This window comes from Opisthocomus hoazin, chromosome 1, assembly GCF_030867145.1.
Source record: "Opisthocomus hoazin isolate bOpiHoa1 chromosome 1, bOpiHoa1.hap1, whole genome shotgun sequence".
Classification (NCBI taxonomy): Eukaryota; Metazoa; Chordata; class Aves; order Opisthocomiformes; family Opisthocomidae; genus Opisthocomus; species Opisthocomus hoazin.
Window position 1 is genome coordinate 50,400,162 of NC_134414.1, and position 15,738 is coordinate 50,415,899.

Genomic DNA, 15,738 nt, shown 5'->3' on the forward strand with positions numbered 1-15,738 from the left:
GAAGAGTAAGTATGTTTGCTAGGAATTGATTCCAAGCCCTGTACTGTTAAACAACTTCTATCAGTGACGTGGAAGACAACATAAAAATACACCCCAAAACCTACAGGCAGTGTAAAAAGATCAAGAGATAGTAAAGCACAAGACATCAGCATAGGACAATCTGGATTGCCCTTCAGGTTACCTTCGAACAAAGGAGTATATTTCCGAGGCCAAATAAAAGCTGTGTAATTAGCACAAAAGATGAAGTTTCTTTCCTGACGGAAGGTGAGGGCTTCTCTGAAAGACTGAAGATGGCATAGGGGATTTTTGTATGTGCTGAGAGGAGAAAGTAATGATGGACAATAATCTGAAGGTGAGCCCCTGGTTTGGCATCGTGGCCAGGTGAACTAATATAACCAATTGTTCCGTGTTCGTATCATCATTAAGCAGGACTAGAAAGGTTGCCTTTTCATTTGGCCCTAATGTATTTAGTAAACTATGAATATGCTACTGTTTCTGTAGCTGTAGACGGGATTGATTGAAATTTTGATTTGTTCTGATTTATTTCAGCAGTAAAAAAATTGTTGTGCTTGAATGTTTGTTTTTGTTTTGTGAGTATATTCTGATCCAAACAAAACTTGAACTTGATTGGTCCTGTGGCCTGTGTGGGACAGAAGATCAAAACTAAATCATCACAATGGTCCTTTCTGGTCTTAACGTATTTACTGTAACTTTGTCAGTTGCAGCTGAGAGTCATTTTTAATACTTCTGTGGTCTTTCTTCTAATAGTAACAATTTGAATGGTTTAACATAGTCCTACTGCTTCCACGGATACTAAAGGGATCCTGAGTGTTAATGGCAATACTGCCACTGGCCTGCTATTTTAGAAGAATAGGTGAAAAACTTAGGAAGTTGCATACCTCACCACGGTAAGCTTCCCTTTTCCTTTGCTTTCCTTTTATGTTAGACATCAGACAGTAGAGAAACTCTGGGTTCTGTTACAGTAATTCCCTGACTCATTGTAAAACCCAGAGTAGCACAGCCTAGCTTTCCCAAAATTACCAAAGAACTGTTGCTTACAGTTTTTGTAGCTGTAGACAAATCTGAGCACTCTCTGTTCTCAACTACTCCTTCCATGCTTCAATCCCCTCCCTCCTCACTTTCCAACAGTCTGTCTCTTGAATGAGTCAGTTAACTTGTGTTCATATTATGAAGTTCACTGGGTGTGAATAACCTCTAGCTTATCTGGTGATAAACTTCAGATTTGGACCATGCCTTTGCTTATTTTCATTGTTCTTTTGTCTTCTCATTCAAATTCAACGCATTCTTGATTATTATCTGTGATGTGATCAGTTAAAGGACAGTGTAATAAATCGTGGACATCTTTTCAGTTGTCTTTTTAGGTATGTTACTTCAAGTTTAAGTGGGCTAAGTATGTTCTTTTTTAATGTTTATGTAGTCGTCATCGTCCTCGCTGTCTTCACCACCATCCTCATCGCAGCCTCAGGTTAGCCACAGCAGAACGAAGGCTTCACCATTGTGTCACTCTGCATCCCTCTCCTGGGCCAAACGTAATCATGTAGGTCCTGCAAAAGCTACCAGTCCGTCAATCCGTCTTCGTCGTTGGCGGCCCTTGATACGCCTTCCATCTGTTGGGCTTCATTCTGTTGTAAGTGTAGTCCATCTTCAGTCTTTTACTCTGACACGACTGGCCTTCTGCCGTGTAACTTCAGACTTCCAGGCATCATTTTTTGTTGGGGTCTTTTATCAGCCATTCTTAGGATTTCTTTCTTTTTTTTTTTTCTTTCTTCTCCCCCATGTCAGACAGCTAAAGTATATCACTCCATGCTTTGCTGTCCAGGTATTTTTGATTCAATACACATGCCAAATCATTTTCAAAGCATAGATGAAGTTTGCACTTCATGAAGTGGCTTTTTCTTTTTTTTTTTATCATGGACTCCACATCCAGCCTCTTCTTTTCACTTCATCTTCATGATCTTTCATTTGGATGTGCTAAGCCAAGGGGCTTCTAATTCTTTGCCATGATATTATTTCTTCTGTGTTTGAGACCTGGTTCATGTTCTCATATCCTAAATTTAGTCTCTTTTCCTTTCATTCTAAGTCTTGCTTGGTCCCTGGGTATTTCAGTAAAGATGAAATGTTTCCTGTAATCTCAAGGGGCTGGCTTACTTTCTCACTTGACATCTGTTTCTTTATCCAGTTTGTAGACATACATTCTAGTTGAAGAAGAAGATATTCTAATAAGAAAAGCTTGTCATCAAATACCATACCTACAGTTTTTTCCCTCTTCACTCACAGGGTACAAATATATCTTGAAAATGTAGGAAAAAATTACATGCACAGAGTAGCCAGTATTTCTAAACTGTCAGTGAACTGTGGTTTAGTGGTGTTTCATCTGCTTTTAAGAAGTGGTCACACTTCTAGTACAAACACCGAAAAAATCTTCATATGTGCAAGTGGCTAGTCTCAAATGCAAAACTGGGACAGTGGTTTTGTTTTTATCGTTCCTTGGTAATGACCACATTTTACCTGTGTTACTAGAAATTCTTACTTGATGTATGTGGATTTTTTTACTGAGGTTAAATAACTATTCTGACCGTGGTCCAAATAGTTTCCTTTTTCCTACAGGTCTGTCTTTCCAGATGTGGAAATCCTTCTTAATGTTTTATTGCTATTAAAAATTAGTGTCCAAATGCTTCCATTTCTTCATAGCTTTTCTATTTTTATCCTGATAAGTATCTCAATATGGGACCTTTTCCCAGACTCCTTTCTCTTTATGTGAATAGTAATTGCTGTTCTTAAGTATCTAGCTCTCTTGTAACCTTCAGAACTATGGAACCTTCTTGATGTCATCATTTGGAGCTATCTAAATACCTTGAGATCTGACGAGGCATGGAGTTTAGCACAGAGTTAAGGTTTCCCCAACTCATGCTTCCTCCCCCTATTTAAAATTTATGCCATTAACTTGGCAAACCTCTGACATTTTACCTGGGGACTTTTTTGTTTGTTTAGCAAAACGTGTAAAGTTCTACATCACATTTCTGTCATTTGAAACTGGGATCTTGTATGAATTTGACCTAAATAAACTTGTTGTTAACAAAAGACTTACTGAGGAAGAGTTCAGCTTGAGTGTGCCCGCCTAGAACAAAAACATTAATTGACCATGAGTTTACTTCAACACTAAATAAACCATGACTTATCCAAGGATGGACATAACAGCGTAATTTGTTGTGGTTATACTAGAAAACCACTGTTGGCAAGTTGAGAGTTTTATTTACTTCAGAAAATTTCTAAAAAGACCTCCTCATCCATTAGCAGTGAGCATTTGCTTTGGAAACATTTAGAAATTCATTAAAAAAATAAATGGTCCTCGATACAACTGTATCTGCCGAAACAGAAGCTTGCCACTAAAAATAGTTTTAAAATATTACTCATTAACTCCCCTGAGATCCTGACTGTCTCCATTTGACAGGCTAAAATTGTAAGTGTATATGCAAAGATTTATTGCTGAATACAATATAATCTTGTATTTATTGGTAACTAAAATGTTCTGGTCTTTACAATTCTGTATAACATACCTTTCCAAGAAGGTTCAAGAACACACAAACTATAGGTAAATTAGTTTAATATGGGGAGAAGCAGACAGCATCTGGGGCATTAAAACTGTCTCAGTTGGATTGTTAGTAAATACTACCTTGTCCTTCAAGTTTTGTCCTGTCAATGCCCGTCGACAAGTATTATTAATGTAGCACTGATCTTTCTGACAGATGTACAAAGAGGCTGAATTGGTCTCAGCTTTGTATGAAAATGTCCTAGTATTTTTTTTATTAAGAAATCTGTGCGCTTAAATTTAAGGGGGGGGGGGAATGACACACCACACACGGGACGGGACACATCCTGTATGTTATGTTTAAAATATAGTTGAACTTTCTTGTAGTTCTAAATACATTTCTACGACTTAAACATTGACAGACACAAAATAGATTGTCTCAAAATTCAGAGTGGAAGTCTTAATGATGGGAGACTGAGTTTATCCTCTTTAAATAAAACCACTTTCCCTGCTTGAAAACTTTCCTTGTCTTTTTAGATTAGGACTCCAGATGAGTTAAGAACATATAATAGAAAGAAAAAAAGAAAATTGAAAATACTGTCATGAAATGTTCTGTGCAAACCTGATAAATTGCAATAGATGTGGCAAATTTTTAAGCTATAGCTAACAATATGCTTCATTAGTAATGGTGACTTTTCCTCAATCGTTGTAATGATCTCTTATTCTTCCAGCTCATCTGATCTTTTAGTTTAGTGTCTCTGCTTGCCTTAGGATCATTTTGCTGCCTTTTATGTTAAGCTAATCCCCTAATTCTGTTTTCTTTCCTACACTTCTCCAATTAGAAAACATGCTCTTTGTTTTCGCCCATTTACTTTGTGTCAGACTAAAGTTCCTCTTATTTAAAAAAAAAAATGCAAGAGATACCTATTTAGAGCAGCGTACTGCTGAATAATCCCTCTTTTGCTTATGAATCTAAAGGGAGATTTGTGTTTGTATAAATGTTCTATATTCTGATACTCTGGTCATTGATAGAGCCCATATCTGAATTTCACCTTCATGCTTGACATCCTCCCATTCAAAATCAGATGCTGCTGTCCTGCAGCTTGGAATTGTACTTCCCCTGACATTTGCGTGTTCTAGCTACAGCTGGGGACATTGAGTTAATAAGCTTGAGACAGCTTGTCTACCGTGACAGCAAGGTAAGAAAAATACATGAGGCCATGCTTAGCAAAGGAACATCTTGTCCGCTCTTGGGTCAGCACTCAGGATAGTCCCTCAGCACCCTTCTTATAGAAATTCTTTTTCCTTATTCTGGACAAGGGATATCTTGATCGAAATTAAGCTACATAAGTTCAACTGTGAAACTCCAGAGCTTTTAAATATTGTAAACTCACTGCAGTATATTGAGCATGAGTGGAGATGTCACTGTTCTGTGAGAATGAGCTAGGAACAGTCTTGCTGAAACTTGTGATCATCATTCCAGTGGTCTTTGTTTTAATTGCAGTATTTTAACCAGGATTCAAATGCCTTTCACAGGCCTACGCAGTACATTTGCCCAAGCATGTTCCATGCTTCAAAATGGAAATTACAGACGCCTAATCTACCCAATAGCAATTGCATCACTCTTTCCCCTTTACTTCAAAGTTTACTGAATCCAAACAATATCATTCTGTTGAGTAAACTTCATTTTTTAAAAAGTTTTTCTTTGGCTTCTTCTAACTCCTTGTGAGTGAAATTTGTGCATTTAAACCCCTAAGGTTTTTTTGTTTTTTTTTCCCTTGTCTTGCACTTCAACTACTTTTGTCATGATCTTTCATTTGGATTCATCTGAAACTTTTTATTCCTCAAGCTTCTGCAAAATTGTCTTTTACTTACCAGTCTTGAGCACTTTTCTTTCATAACCTCACAGACTCTTGATGCCTGTTTCTTGACTTAACACAAGAAGTGTTTTTTGCTTTCCCAATCACTACAGGTAATGCAAAGCATTCTACTAAACTGGTTTGTGAGCGTTCTTCCTTCACTCCTTTCTCTCAAGAGCCAAGTGTAATGAAATAACAAAAATACAAGATGTAGTTGGAAGAAAAATCTCACATCTGAAATCTCTCATGTACCATTGAACCTGTTTTTACAATGTGGTCTTTCATAAATAACTTAAGCAGAATATGGTGAGGACTTGTTCAATATGTCCGCCAGAGCAAGACAATTTTTTTTCTCCTAATTATGTATTTGTCCCAGAAATGCAGTTTTGAGGAAAAGAAACCAGTTGCACATGAAACTTGAACAGTTTTGTTCTAAGTTAGCAACCTGGTCTAGTGGAAGGTGTTCCCGCCCCTGACAGAGGGGCTGGAACTAGATGATCTTTAAGGTTCCTTTCAATGCAAACTGTTCTATGACTGTGTGATCAAAAGGTTTCAAAAGCGTGAAAATTGAATACTGACTTTGGGATAATGGTCTAAGTGCATTAGCAGGATAAACTGTGTAGGTGATGAAATATACATTATTAGACAGGCTGATACGATTGGGCAAACAGTGATACAGAGGTGTACTGCTGAGTTTATGAAAGTTAGTACAACAAAGAAGCCTGTTGTAGTTCATGAGGAGAGGTCAGCATACAGTGGTGAAAGGTAAAATCAAGGAATTTCTCAGTACAGCAAGAGGGAGTAGAAAGGGTTATCATTTGTATAGTAAAAACTTTGGGAAGTGCCATTTTAAAAAATTACTGATTGGAAATCTGCTAGTGAAGAATAGAGGAAGAAATGTAGAGGTGCTTTTTCAGTAACGTGAACTAATAGATATTGACCTGAGACAAGTCCATTAAAATTGATTTCTCACAGCAGTCAGCAGTTGTTTGTTGTTTAATGTGAATGTCTAGGTTATCAGAGAAGCAGTCAAATCCCCTGAAAAACTGGGACTGGGTCGTTTAGGTGCCTTTAAAGTGGTATCCAAAATCAGAGGGCATGACAACCTTGGCTGTCACTTTTGTATATGAGACTGTGTATTCATGAAAATACGCTGTATTATTATCATCGAGCATTATTTCAACACTTTGAGAATAAGTTACAGCTGAGATGTTCTCAGAACCATCACTCCGAGCACTAAGATTTTTACATTTTCCTTCTTCAGCTCTTCAGTTTCAAGTCTGCTGGTCATTATTTTTCAGGTTTTATTTCTTTTGAAGAGATAAATTGGAAAACTGGTGTCCAGTAACCCATACTACCAAAACTTATTTCTTATACTAAAGTTGAAACTGTAACACAAGCTTCTGTAAGCTACCCAAGATGCTGGTATTTGTCCCCTTTCTGTCTTTTCTGGGTGGGAAAAAAATACAGTTTCTTCACTGTGTGCTACATCTCTTTGGAAGACTTGAAAAATGAGTCTTGAATTCCATAACTTAGTTCCAACTCCTGATGAGACAATCACCTTATTTAGAGTCCTGTGTCTTTCTCCTTCCTAGTGGTTCATAGATGTGGTCATTCAAATCTGCTGTCTCCTTTTGCACATTGAGTGGACTTCTAAGTGAAAGAATCGAAAGGAATAGGTCATCCCAACACTTGACTGATGTTCATGTTACTGTGGTTTTTGACAAGAAGAGTGATCAAGAGAAAATAATCTGTAATTGTTCTGAAAATACTATAACTGGTGAGGAACATACAGGCAGACTTCTTAAAGCTATGTTCTCTTGTTGTTTTAAGCATTCACACAGACTCTTTATTGGAAGCTGAAACTTTGGCCAAAGGTGTAGCTTTTCAAGGAGACCACAAAAAACATCTCCCTGAAGCTGACATTCCCTCTTCTTTCCATTCCTTTGAAATTCAGTACCTTCTGGTTCAAGTATTAGAATTTCTAGAGCTTCCCATCAAAGTATAAGTTCGTCTGTGTAGGCTTCTTTCCGTGTGTGTCTGTGTGTGTGCATGCATGCACACATATACAATGGATGCCTTGGATGCCTTTTTTTTTTCCCCCCTAAGGAGGGGCAGGGGGATTTTGAATCGGATTCATCACATTGGGAAAGTTTAATCCAGTTACTTGTTTGCCTAAGCAACAGATTTTTATAATATAAAGTTTTAGGTCATCTTGACTATTCAGACCCTATTGTTTATCTGTGCTTACGATAATGCAAATAATTGTCAGTCAAAAAGGATTGAAATACTAATTTTTCAAGAAATATAATAGATCTACTTTAGCGTAAATTTACTACAATCTACAATGGATGAAAAGAAGTCGCAAGAGAAGGAGACTCTACGTTAGAATATGTGGTAGAAACTTTAATAATGGCATGGCACTTTCATTCTCTCTCTGAGGTTGGGGAATTAAAAATGTAAAAACACAACGTTTCTCATGGATTGTGGTAATAGCACAATGAAAGTGCGTCATTTAGATTAGGTATGTACAAAACCTCAGCAGGATTCTATAGGAGTCTGTCTCCAAGTAAACTCTATGAAATCATGTTTTTTTTGATGGCCTCCCTATCCATCTTCTAGCTATATGTAGGCTCAGCATTCCAAGCATGCCAAGTGTGTCTCTATAGAAAAGGTGTTTATTAGAAACTGTCAAAGAACACAGCCCTCAAAATGCTCAAAGGGGCAACTGTATTTTGTTCTAAATGTGATCAAAACCAAATCCTGAACATCTCGAAGTCCTCTGAAATGGTGATACTTTGAACTCTTTGAGTTAATGTCAATTTGACCCCAGGTAGCATATGTTCAGATGCAAGCTTTTAAATGTGAAGCCATTTCCTTCCTAAAGTGAGACTAACTGGCAGTGGTCTTACCCCTAACCCTGAAATTCCTTAAGCCCAGATTTCCCCATTGGTAGGTTTAATTGATAAGTGAACAGCCGTGAAGTCGTACGTCTACAAAGGGAATTAGGTGGCAGTGTGAGATTTGGCAAGGACTCTCAGCTTTGCCTGCCTGCACATTTTTGTAGGAAGACAGTTTAGATGCGTGTAAAAAATCAGTTGATCGATGGGAATAACAAGGTGCCATTGGTTGTCTTGTGTTGTTTTCAAGGAGTTATAGAAACCTGTGATGCTTGGAAGTTTACAACTGGGGTAGCCAAACTCTTGAGGCTGCTTGTTTTGCTTGTTTTTCTAAGCCCTGGCTCTGTTTGGCCTTCTGAAAATAAAATTCTCAAGGACAATTCACTTATGCCATAGCGGAAAAAGACTCCTTGGAGTTCTAGGGGAATGATCCTCTCATCCCTTTGATAGCCGTCTCATCTTCAGCAGCAGGAATGTTCTTTCTCCATTCTAGGCCGTCTGAAACTGAGATGAAACAGAGTATTTATGCCTCTCACAGTTTAACTGGTCATGGAATCGTAGAATCATAGAATGCTTTGGGTTGGAAGGGACATTTAGAGGTCATCGAGTCCAACCCTCTGCAGTAAGCAGGGACATCTTCAACTAGACCAGGTTGCTCAGAGCCCCGTTCAACCTGGCCTTGAATGTTTCCAGGAATGGGGCCTCCACTGCCTCTCTAGGCAAGCTGTTCCAGTGTTTCACTAGCCTCATGGTAAAAAATTTCTTCCTTCTATCTAGTCTAAATCTACTCTCCCTTAGTTTAAAACCATTGTTCCTTGTCCTATCGCAACAGGCCCTGCTGAATGTATTTTCCCTATCTTTCCTGTAGGCCCCTTCAGGTACTGAAAGGCTGCAATAAGGTCTCCCGCAGCCTTCTTTTCTCTGGGGTGAACAGCCTCAGCTCTCTCAGCCTGTCCCCATAGGAGAGTTGCCCCAGCCCTCGGATCATCTTTGTGTCCCTCCTCTGGACCCACTCCAACAGCTCCATGTCCTTCTTGTGCTGAGAGCTCCAGAGCTGGATGCAGGACTCCAGGTGAGGTCTCACCAGAGCAGAGTAGAGGGGCAGAATCACCTCCCTCGACCTGCTGACCACGCTTCTCTTGATGCAGCCCAGGACACGGCTGGCCTTCTGGGCTGCGAGTGCACATTGTTGGCTCATGTCCAGCTTTTCATCCACTGGTACCCCCAAGTCCTTCTCGGCAGGGCTGCTCTCAATCCCTTCGTCCCCCAGCGTGTATTGATGCCAGGGGTTGCTCTGACCCAGATGCAGGACCTTGCACTTGGTCATGGAGATGAATCTGAAATGAGGATGAGGGGAGGTTGTGTGGTTTTTTTCTTTTTTTCTTTCATTTTTCAATAGAATTTCTGTAAGCTGTTGGCAGTTCCTCTGTAATGCTTCTTGATGTATTGAAGGACTTATGGTGACTTCTCCTTCGCTTGATTGTTCTACATTTCTGCAATTTAGATCAACTTTTAAAATCTTTTTTTATGACCGTCAGGAAGAAGGAAACTTTTAACCTAGTCTTAAAAACGTGATGCAACTGTAAGGTTCTACAACTCATTTTACGCTCTAGTCTGTTTCAGGCAAATTCTTAAGATTTTTGGGGCACTTCAATTCAGATGAGGCTAACAGTAATTACAAGACTGAAGAAAATATCATGAAATATATTTTCACAGAAGTCAGATTCTTGATAACTTAAGAAAAACCAAGGTGTTTTTTCCTAGTCCCTCAAACAGTATCTTCTTAAATTGTGGATCGGGGCTCAGATGCGGACTGGACAGATTAATGAGGAAATAAGACCGTCAATGTCTATTAAACACAACAGTGGTGATGTACCTTTTGGCTCAGAAGTTCAAAAACCACTGCTTAGTGGATGCTGGGAACGTGTGCTAGCAGAGTACTATGCTGTGCGTGCCCTGTTTTCTTCTGAAAAACCTTTGCCTTACTGTAGTTGGCAACACAGTATCAGGCTAGATAGATCTTTACCAGCTATAACCATTTTTTTAATGTCGTGTCACATGCAGCTGTCACTGCACTTGAGTCCTTTTTTGGCATGCAGTGATGATGCCCATGATGCCACTTTGAAATTTCAGAAGTTTCTGAGAAAAAAAGAGCTCTAGGCACCTCTGGTTGTTTTCGCTCTTCCCCGCCTAAGATGAATTGTACCTTGGGAGTATCTGTTTCTTTCAGCTGCCTGTGAGGAGGGAGCAGGTTAACTGTACTATATGTGGCTTAGGAAGACAAATTTTGACCAAGTGGATATTTTCAGTTTTAAAAAACTATGGGTTCAGCATTCAGCCCTGCATCGCTTTATTATGGGAGATGGGTTAGTGAAGGAGCTGCTATTTATATGAATATCTGTTTTTAATGTTAATGTATTTGAGCTGATACTACTTCTAGTTCAGTAAGGAGAAATAAAGCTTTTATGTAGACCTATAATAGGGAATACTTCCAGATACTTTACTGAAAGGATTCTTAGTGGTCTGTGCATTTGCAGAAAGCTTCTTTATATTCCAAAAAGTTCTGCAGTGTGACTTCTGCTATTCTGTATAAATCCAGAATATGATTCTCACTTGTGATTTCTCTTGGCCAGGTGTTTTGTGTACTATGACAATATGTTCTTATTAATTCTATTGTGATAAGAGTTCTGGTGAACACAATATTTTTTTATTTTGCTTTGTCTTGCAGGCACCAAGTATAGATGAAAAAGTAGATCTTCACTTTATTGCATTAGTTAACGTAGGTGGTCATCTCTATGAATTGGGTAAGAACACTTTCTATCTCTCTCTCCATTTGTTTGAAGCAAATATAAGCAGTAATGTTGTGAACTATCAAAGTTTGAGAGGAATTACTTTATGTAATGTAGACTTAGGTTCTTTTCAGCTGCATCATAGGGTCTGAGAGGTGGGGGATTCTGTCAAACAATCGCAGCCTTCTTCCCGTTGCTGTTTTGGATTCTCCTTCCCTCCACTCCCTCCTGTTACACTAAAATGGTACAGAATACTAGACTGCCTGTAAGCTTCCGAAATGATTTACAAGGACAGGAAGCAAGAAAGAATTGATGAACGTTCAGAGAGGAAAGTACTGTTATATTTATGTCCCTGGATTGCTTGTGGAATTAATAAATGAACTGTATGCCACTTAAGTTATGTTATTAAATACTGTGATACAGTTTAAACTGAAATTATGTAGTCAGAATACTAGCATATACTAATATTCTGCAGCTCATTTGTTATAGGCTAGTTATTTTTTCTTCTACTTTTCTGTTACTAGACAGTTAACTGTAAAACAGTAGTCTCTGTTTTTTGAATTACAAATATTTTTTTCCTCTCTTCAGATTGTGTAGCACCAAGTTCTGCTCAGATATTCCCTAATGACTCCAATCTTAAACATGTTGCTGAGCAACTAGGTTTTGCTGCAGGCACTTCAGAAAACTAGCAAGTAGATGAGGATTTAAAAACTGCAAGTCAGTGGTCTTTCCTAACATAGTTTTTTCAGTATTTTATGGTGAGAACTTTTTCATCTTTTGAAAATCAACATGTAGTTAAGCAATGCCCTTACCAGGTGACAACTAATCATAACCTGGGGCATAAGGGGTATGTAAGAAGTGCTTATGTTAATATTAAGGTGATCTAAGGGGTATTATCAGTGGTACATCATGAACAATAGGCAAGCATTTCTACATTTTTATGATGCCGTATGTCTTGTCAGTGAACTAGATCAAACAGTAAGGCAACTACTGCAATATAAAAATTTTATGACTCTAAATTTCAAGGCATGATGGATGGCTCACTCTTCTCGTACTTGTGTGCTATTTCCATGTTACCTTTTCATTGTGCATTAATTTGCTTTGCTTAAAAAGCACACTATAGACTACCATTACCATGTTTAGCTGTTTTCCATAAGAATTATGCAAGATAAAACCCACTTGAATTTTTTGCTTAAATTAAAAAAAATAAAAAGGCATTTAGCTCAACTGTATAGTGGAATGCCAATGCTATTATTTCCTTTGTTCTTAAAATAACTTCTCTCTGTACCAGTGGAAAAAAGCAAAAAAAAATACTTAAAAGCAGGAGAATGGGAGAAGGTTTTTCAATTAATTTACTGGCTTCAGTCACTGTGGCCAGCATGTGGGCTTTGGCAGGCAGAAAATGCTAATGAAGCACATGTTAAGTGCTTATGATGTTTTTGCCATAGAAAACATGTTATTTATAGGTATATGAAATTAAAATACTGTTCTGCCAAGGTGTATGTTAAAAAAAAAAATTCCAATCAAACTTAGCTTGTAGCAGTACAGTTGCAAATACAGAACAACATCAGTTGTGTCTCGCTGGCATGTTCTGAGGGTTTTGCGTTGTTGTATTTTCAGTCATGGTGTTCATTATTGTAGCAACTCTCTCGTTCATGTAAATCCAAAAGTTTTGTAACATTGAATGTATTTTTAGTTATGGAAAATGTAATTTGGAAGTACTGTCAAATTCGATGGAATCTTTGGGGAGGGAAAAGTCTTTAAAGGGAGTACAGAGCCGAAAGGGAATTTGGTCTAGCAAGTACTTAGGATATCCTGACATATGTTCTCATACTGTCAGCTCTTCACAAGTAACCTGAAACATATTTCTACAGATAAAATTATTTTTTAAATGCTGAGAATGATTGCATTATTGTATTGCAAATTGAAGAATAAATAATTAACTCTAGCAACCATTTTTAAATGCAGTGAAAATACTTAAAGTTATTGGGTTTGTGTGCCTATTTATTTTAAATGAGAGTAACATTTCAGTTATGCCAGACTCTTCAAACTGGTGGGTTTGGAATTCTCTTCTGTTGTGGAGTCCCTGATCACAGCTGTCAAAGACCACACATGTACAGCTGTCTGTCTGGGTAAATCTATTAAGCGTAGCTGAAATTGTTCTTCTCTACTTGAAAACCTGAAGTACTATACCAGCACTAAAACAATAGCAACATATAGCCTTAAAGTTTACTAATAAAATACTAAAAAGCATTTCACTGGTTTGGTTGGATTTTTTTTTTTTATGCAACAGGCTGTTCATAACGATACCTGTTGAAACAGTCAAAAGTGGAGGAGAAACCTGGGAATAGCTAGCTGCATGTGCAATTCTTTTATGAGAAATGAGATAGCTTTTTTGCAAGTGAAGAGCAAAAAATCTGTTCAAATAATTTCAACTGGAAAAGTGAAGCTTTTCTGGTTCTATTAATGTGTTGTTCAATCCTGCTTTGTGTTTCAACAGATGGGCGCAAGCCGTTTCCAATAAACCATGGGGAAACTAGTGACGATTCTTTTTTAGAGGTAGGAATAGAAAACCTTCTTAAATGGTGTTATACAAAAGTCTTGCTATATTTATGGTTGGATGAGGAATAGAGCGAGTGGGATGGTGAGACAAAATTAGGTTTACTCAGTTTTAAAACAGGTTATTCAGAATGCTCGTGTTGTGACTCTGGTTGACAGAGCATTGTAACGTGATAACAAGAAATGTCAGAAGGGTTTACCAGAACAGAAGATCAGACTGACTTTCCTTCTGTGCTGAGATTTTCATATACCCCTGCTCCTTTCAAACTGTACATGAGATTAAGTCATAGATTGAACATTTAGAATAATTTTTCATTCTCTTTCTTTTGGTTTAGTTCTAGTTTGATAGGTGCCATGCTACACAGAAACTGATTTCCTTTCTGACACTTACTAATAATCATTCTTCTCCAGTTTCGTGGCTTCTCTTGGGTGCTTCTTTGTGTCAGGAGCTGTTTAGTTGAGAAATTAATTGGAAAGGAATGCACTGAATTGGGAGGGTAAACTGGCATCCCCACAGAGTGATGTGAAGTTGAAGCTGAGAGAAGGCAATGCATAAATCTGACTTATGGTATGCAGAGTGGATTAGCTTTACAAAAGGAGGAAACGAGAGAAACGAAAAAGCAAACAAACAAAACCTTTTATAGTTTAGTAGCATGGACTAATGTCTGTAAAGTTTGCATACAATTTGTGCTTGTCTGGTCAGGAGGAGAAGTTGGATAAAGCTTTTCTTCTCTTATATGTGGCTTTTTTCTGTTTTACTGATAACATGTGTTCTCCAGATTGCACCCTAAAGCTAGAAGAAGGAATGAATTACAATCTTTCACTTACCCCACACAGCTTAGATTCATCTTGAGACAGAGCAAAAATTTCTGAATACAGCAGCACTACCAAAGGAAAACATCAGAGATGCATTTAGAAAATCAGGCAAGCAACACATCTGTTGCACAAAGGAAGATTCAGTCACAAAAATCATTTGCTAAGGTTCTGCATACAATTTTTTCTCTCTTATGCTGCCCAGATGAGCACTGTAAATAATCTTGAATAGTGGTAACTCAGATCAGAAGTGCAGTTTATGTAGATTTGTCACACTATTTAGTAATCCATTATGGAAAAATCCATTTTGAGCGTAGTTTGTATAAAGCATATCTTCATATTTTAGTTGTGGAGGTTTTTTTAATAAGTGTGATTTATAGTGGCTTTTGTTTTGTTTTGTTTTTTTCCTTTTTTCCCTAGGATGCAATAGAAGTTTGCAAGAAATTCATGGAACGTGACCCAGAAGAATTAAGATTTAATGCAATTGCACTGTCTGCAGCTTAAAAGCCTTTTCCAGTGAGGCTAATCTATTGCGATGTATTGTAACAATAAAACTGTTGCCATATGTTAATAATACAAATTTTGATACTTCCCTAACATATTGACTAATTGTAGCACACGTGGAATAAACTTTGCATTTGTCCTTGCTATATCTTGCTGCTTGTTCCTAAAGCAACTATGGGTATTTATATACACGCATGCATTTTGTGCAAGACTTCTGTGTGGTGGGTTTTTCCCCTTCCACCCCCTTACTATCTGTGATATTTCATCATGATAGTGACAAATTCGTTCAGAGAAGGATTATCAATTTGTATCATTCACAGATAACATTTTGAGTGGAGTATGTGGTATGTTAATGGTAAAAACTTGAAATACGAGGTTATTCGCATCTTTTAATTATAATGATACAAGAATATTATAAGAACTTTTCCAGGTGACTCAAAAGACAAAGGCATTTTTGCAGTGAATTATTTATAAATAAATATATGGAAGAAAAAAAGACAGAAAAAGGACTGTGTCGTCTTATTGTTGGTGAGCGCTAACACTTTAAAATTGTCTTAATGTTTACATTTTGAATAAAACTTAATATTTTGTTTCTCATGCCTAATATTGTTAGTAAATTATCAAAAAGCCTTAGTTAAACCAATGTTTGCTATTTGTCAGTGTGGAAAAAGAACATGGATTTTTGCCCCAGAAAAACCACACTAGGTAATTCATGCTGGTTCGAATGGTGGGACTGCAGAGGGAACACACAGGTAAATACAGCA

At 37.7% G+C, this 15,738-nt stretch overlaps 1 protein-coding gene across 1 annotated transcript in view; it reads left to right on the forward strand.

The window, feature by feature from the left end:
- Nucleotides 1-15,738, forward strand: part of UCHL3 (ubiquitin C-terminal hydrolase L3) — a 32,329-nt gene extending 16,591 nt beyond the window's left edge. The window contains exons 5-7 of the mRNA XM_009942501.2: nt 11,038-11,113; nt 13,599-13,657; nt 14,891-15,738. Coding sequence (XP_009940803.1) covers nt 11,038-11,113; nt 13,599-13,657; nt 14,891-14,974 — 219 coding nt within the window. The 3' untranslated portion in view covers nt 14,975-15,738. The remainder of the gene's footprint in view (nt 1-11,037; nt 11,114-13,598; nt 13,658-14,890) is intronic.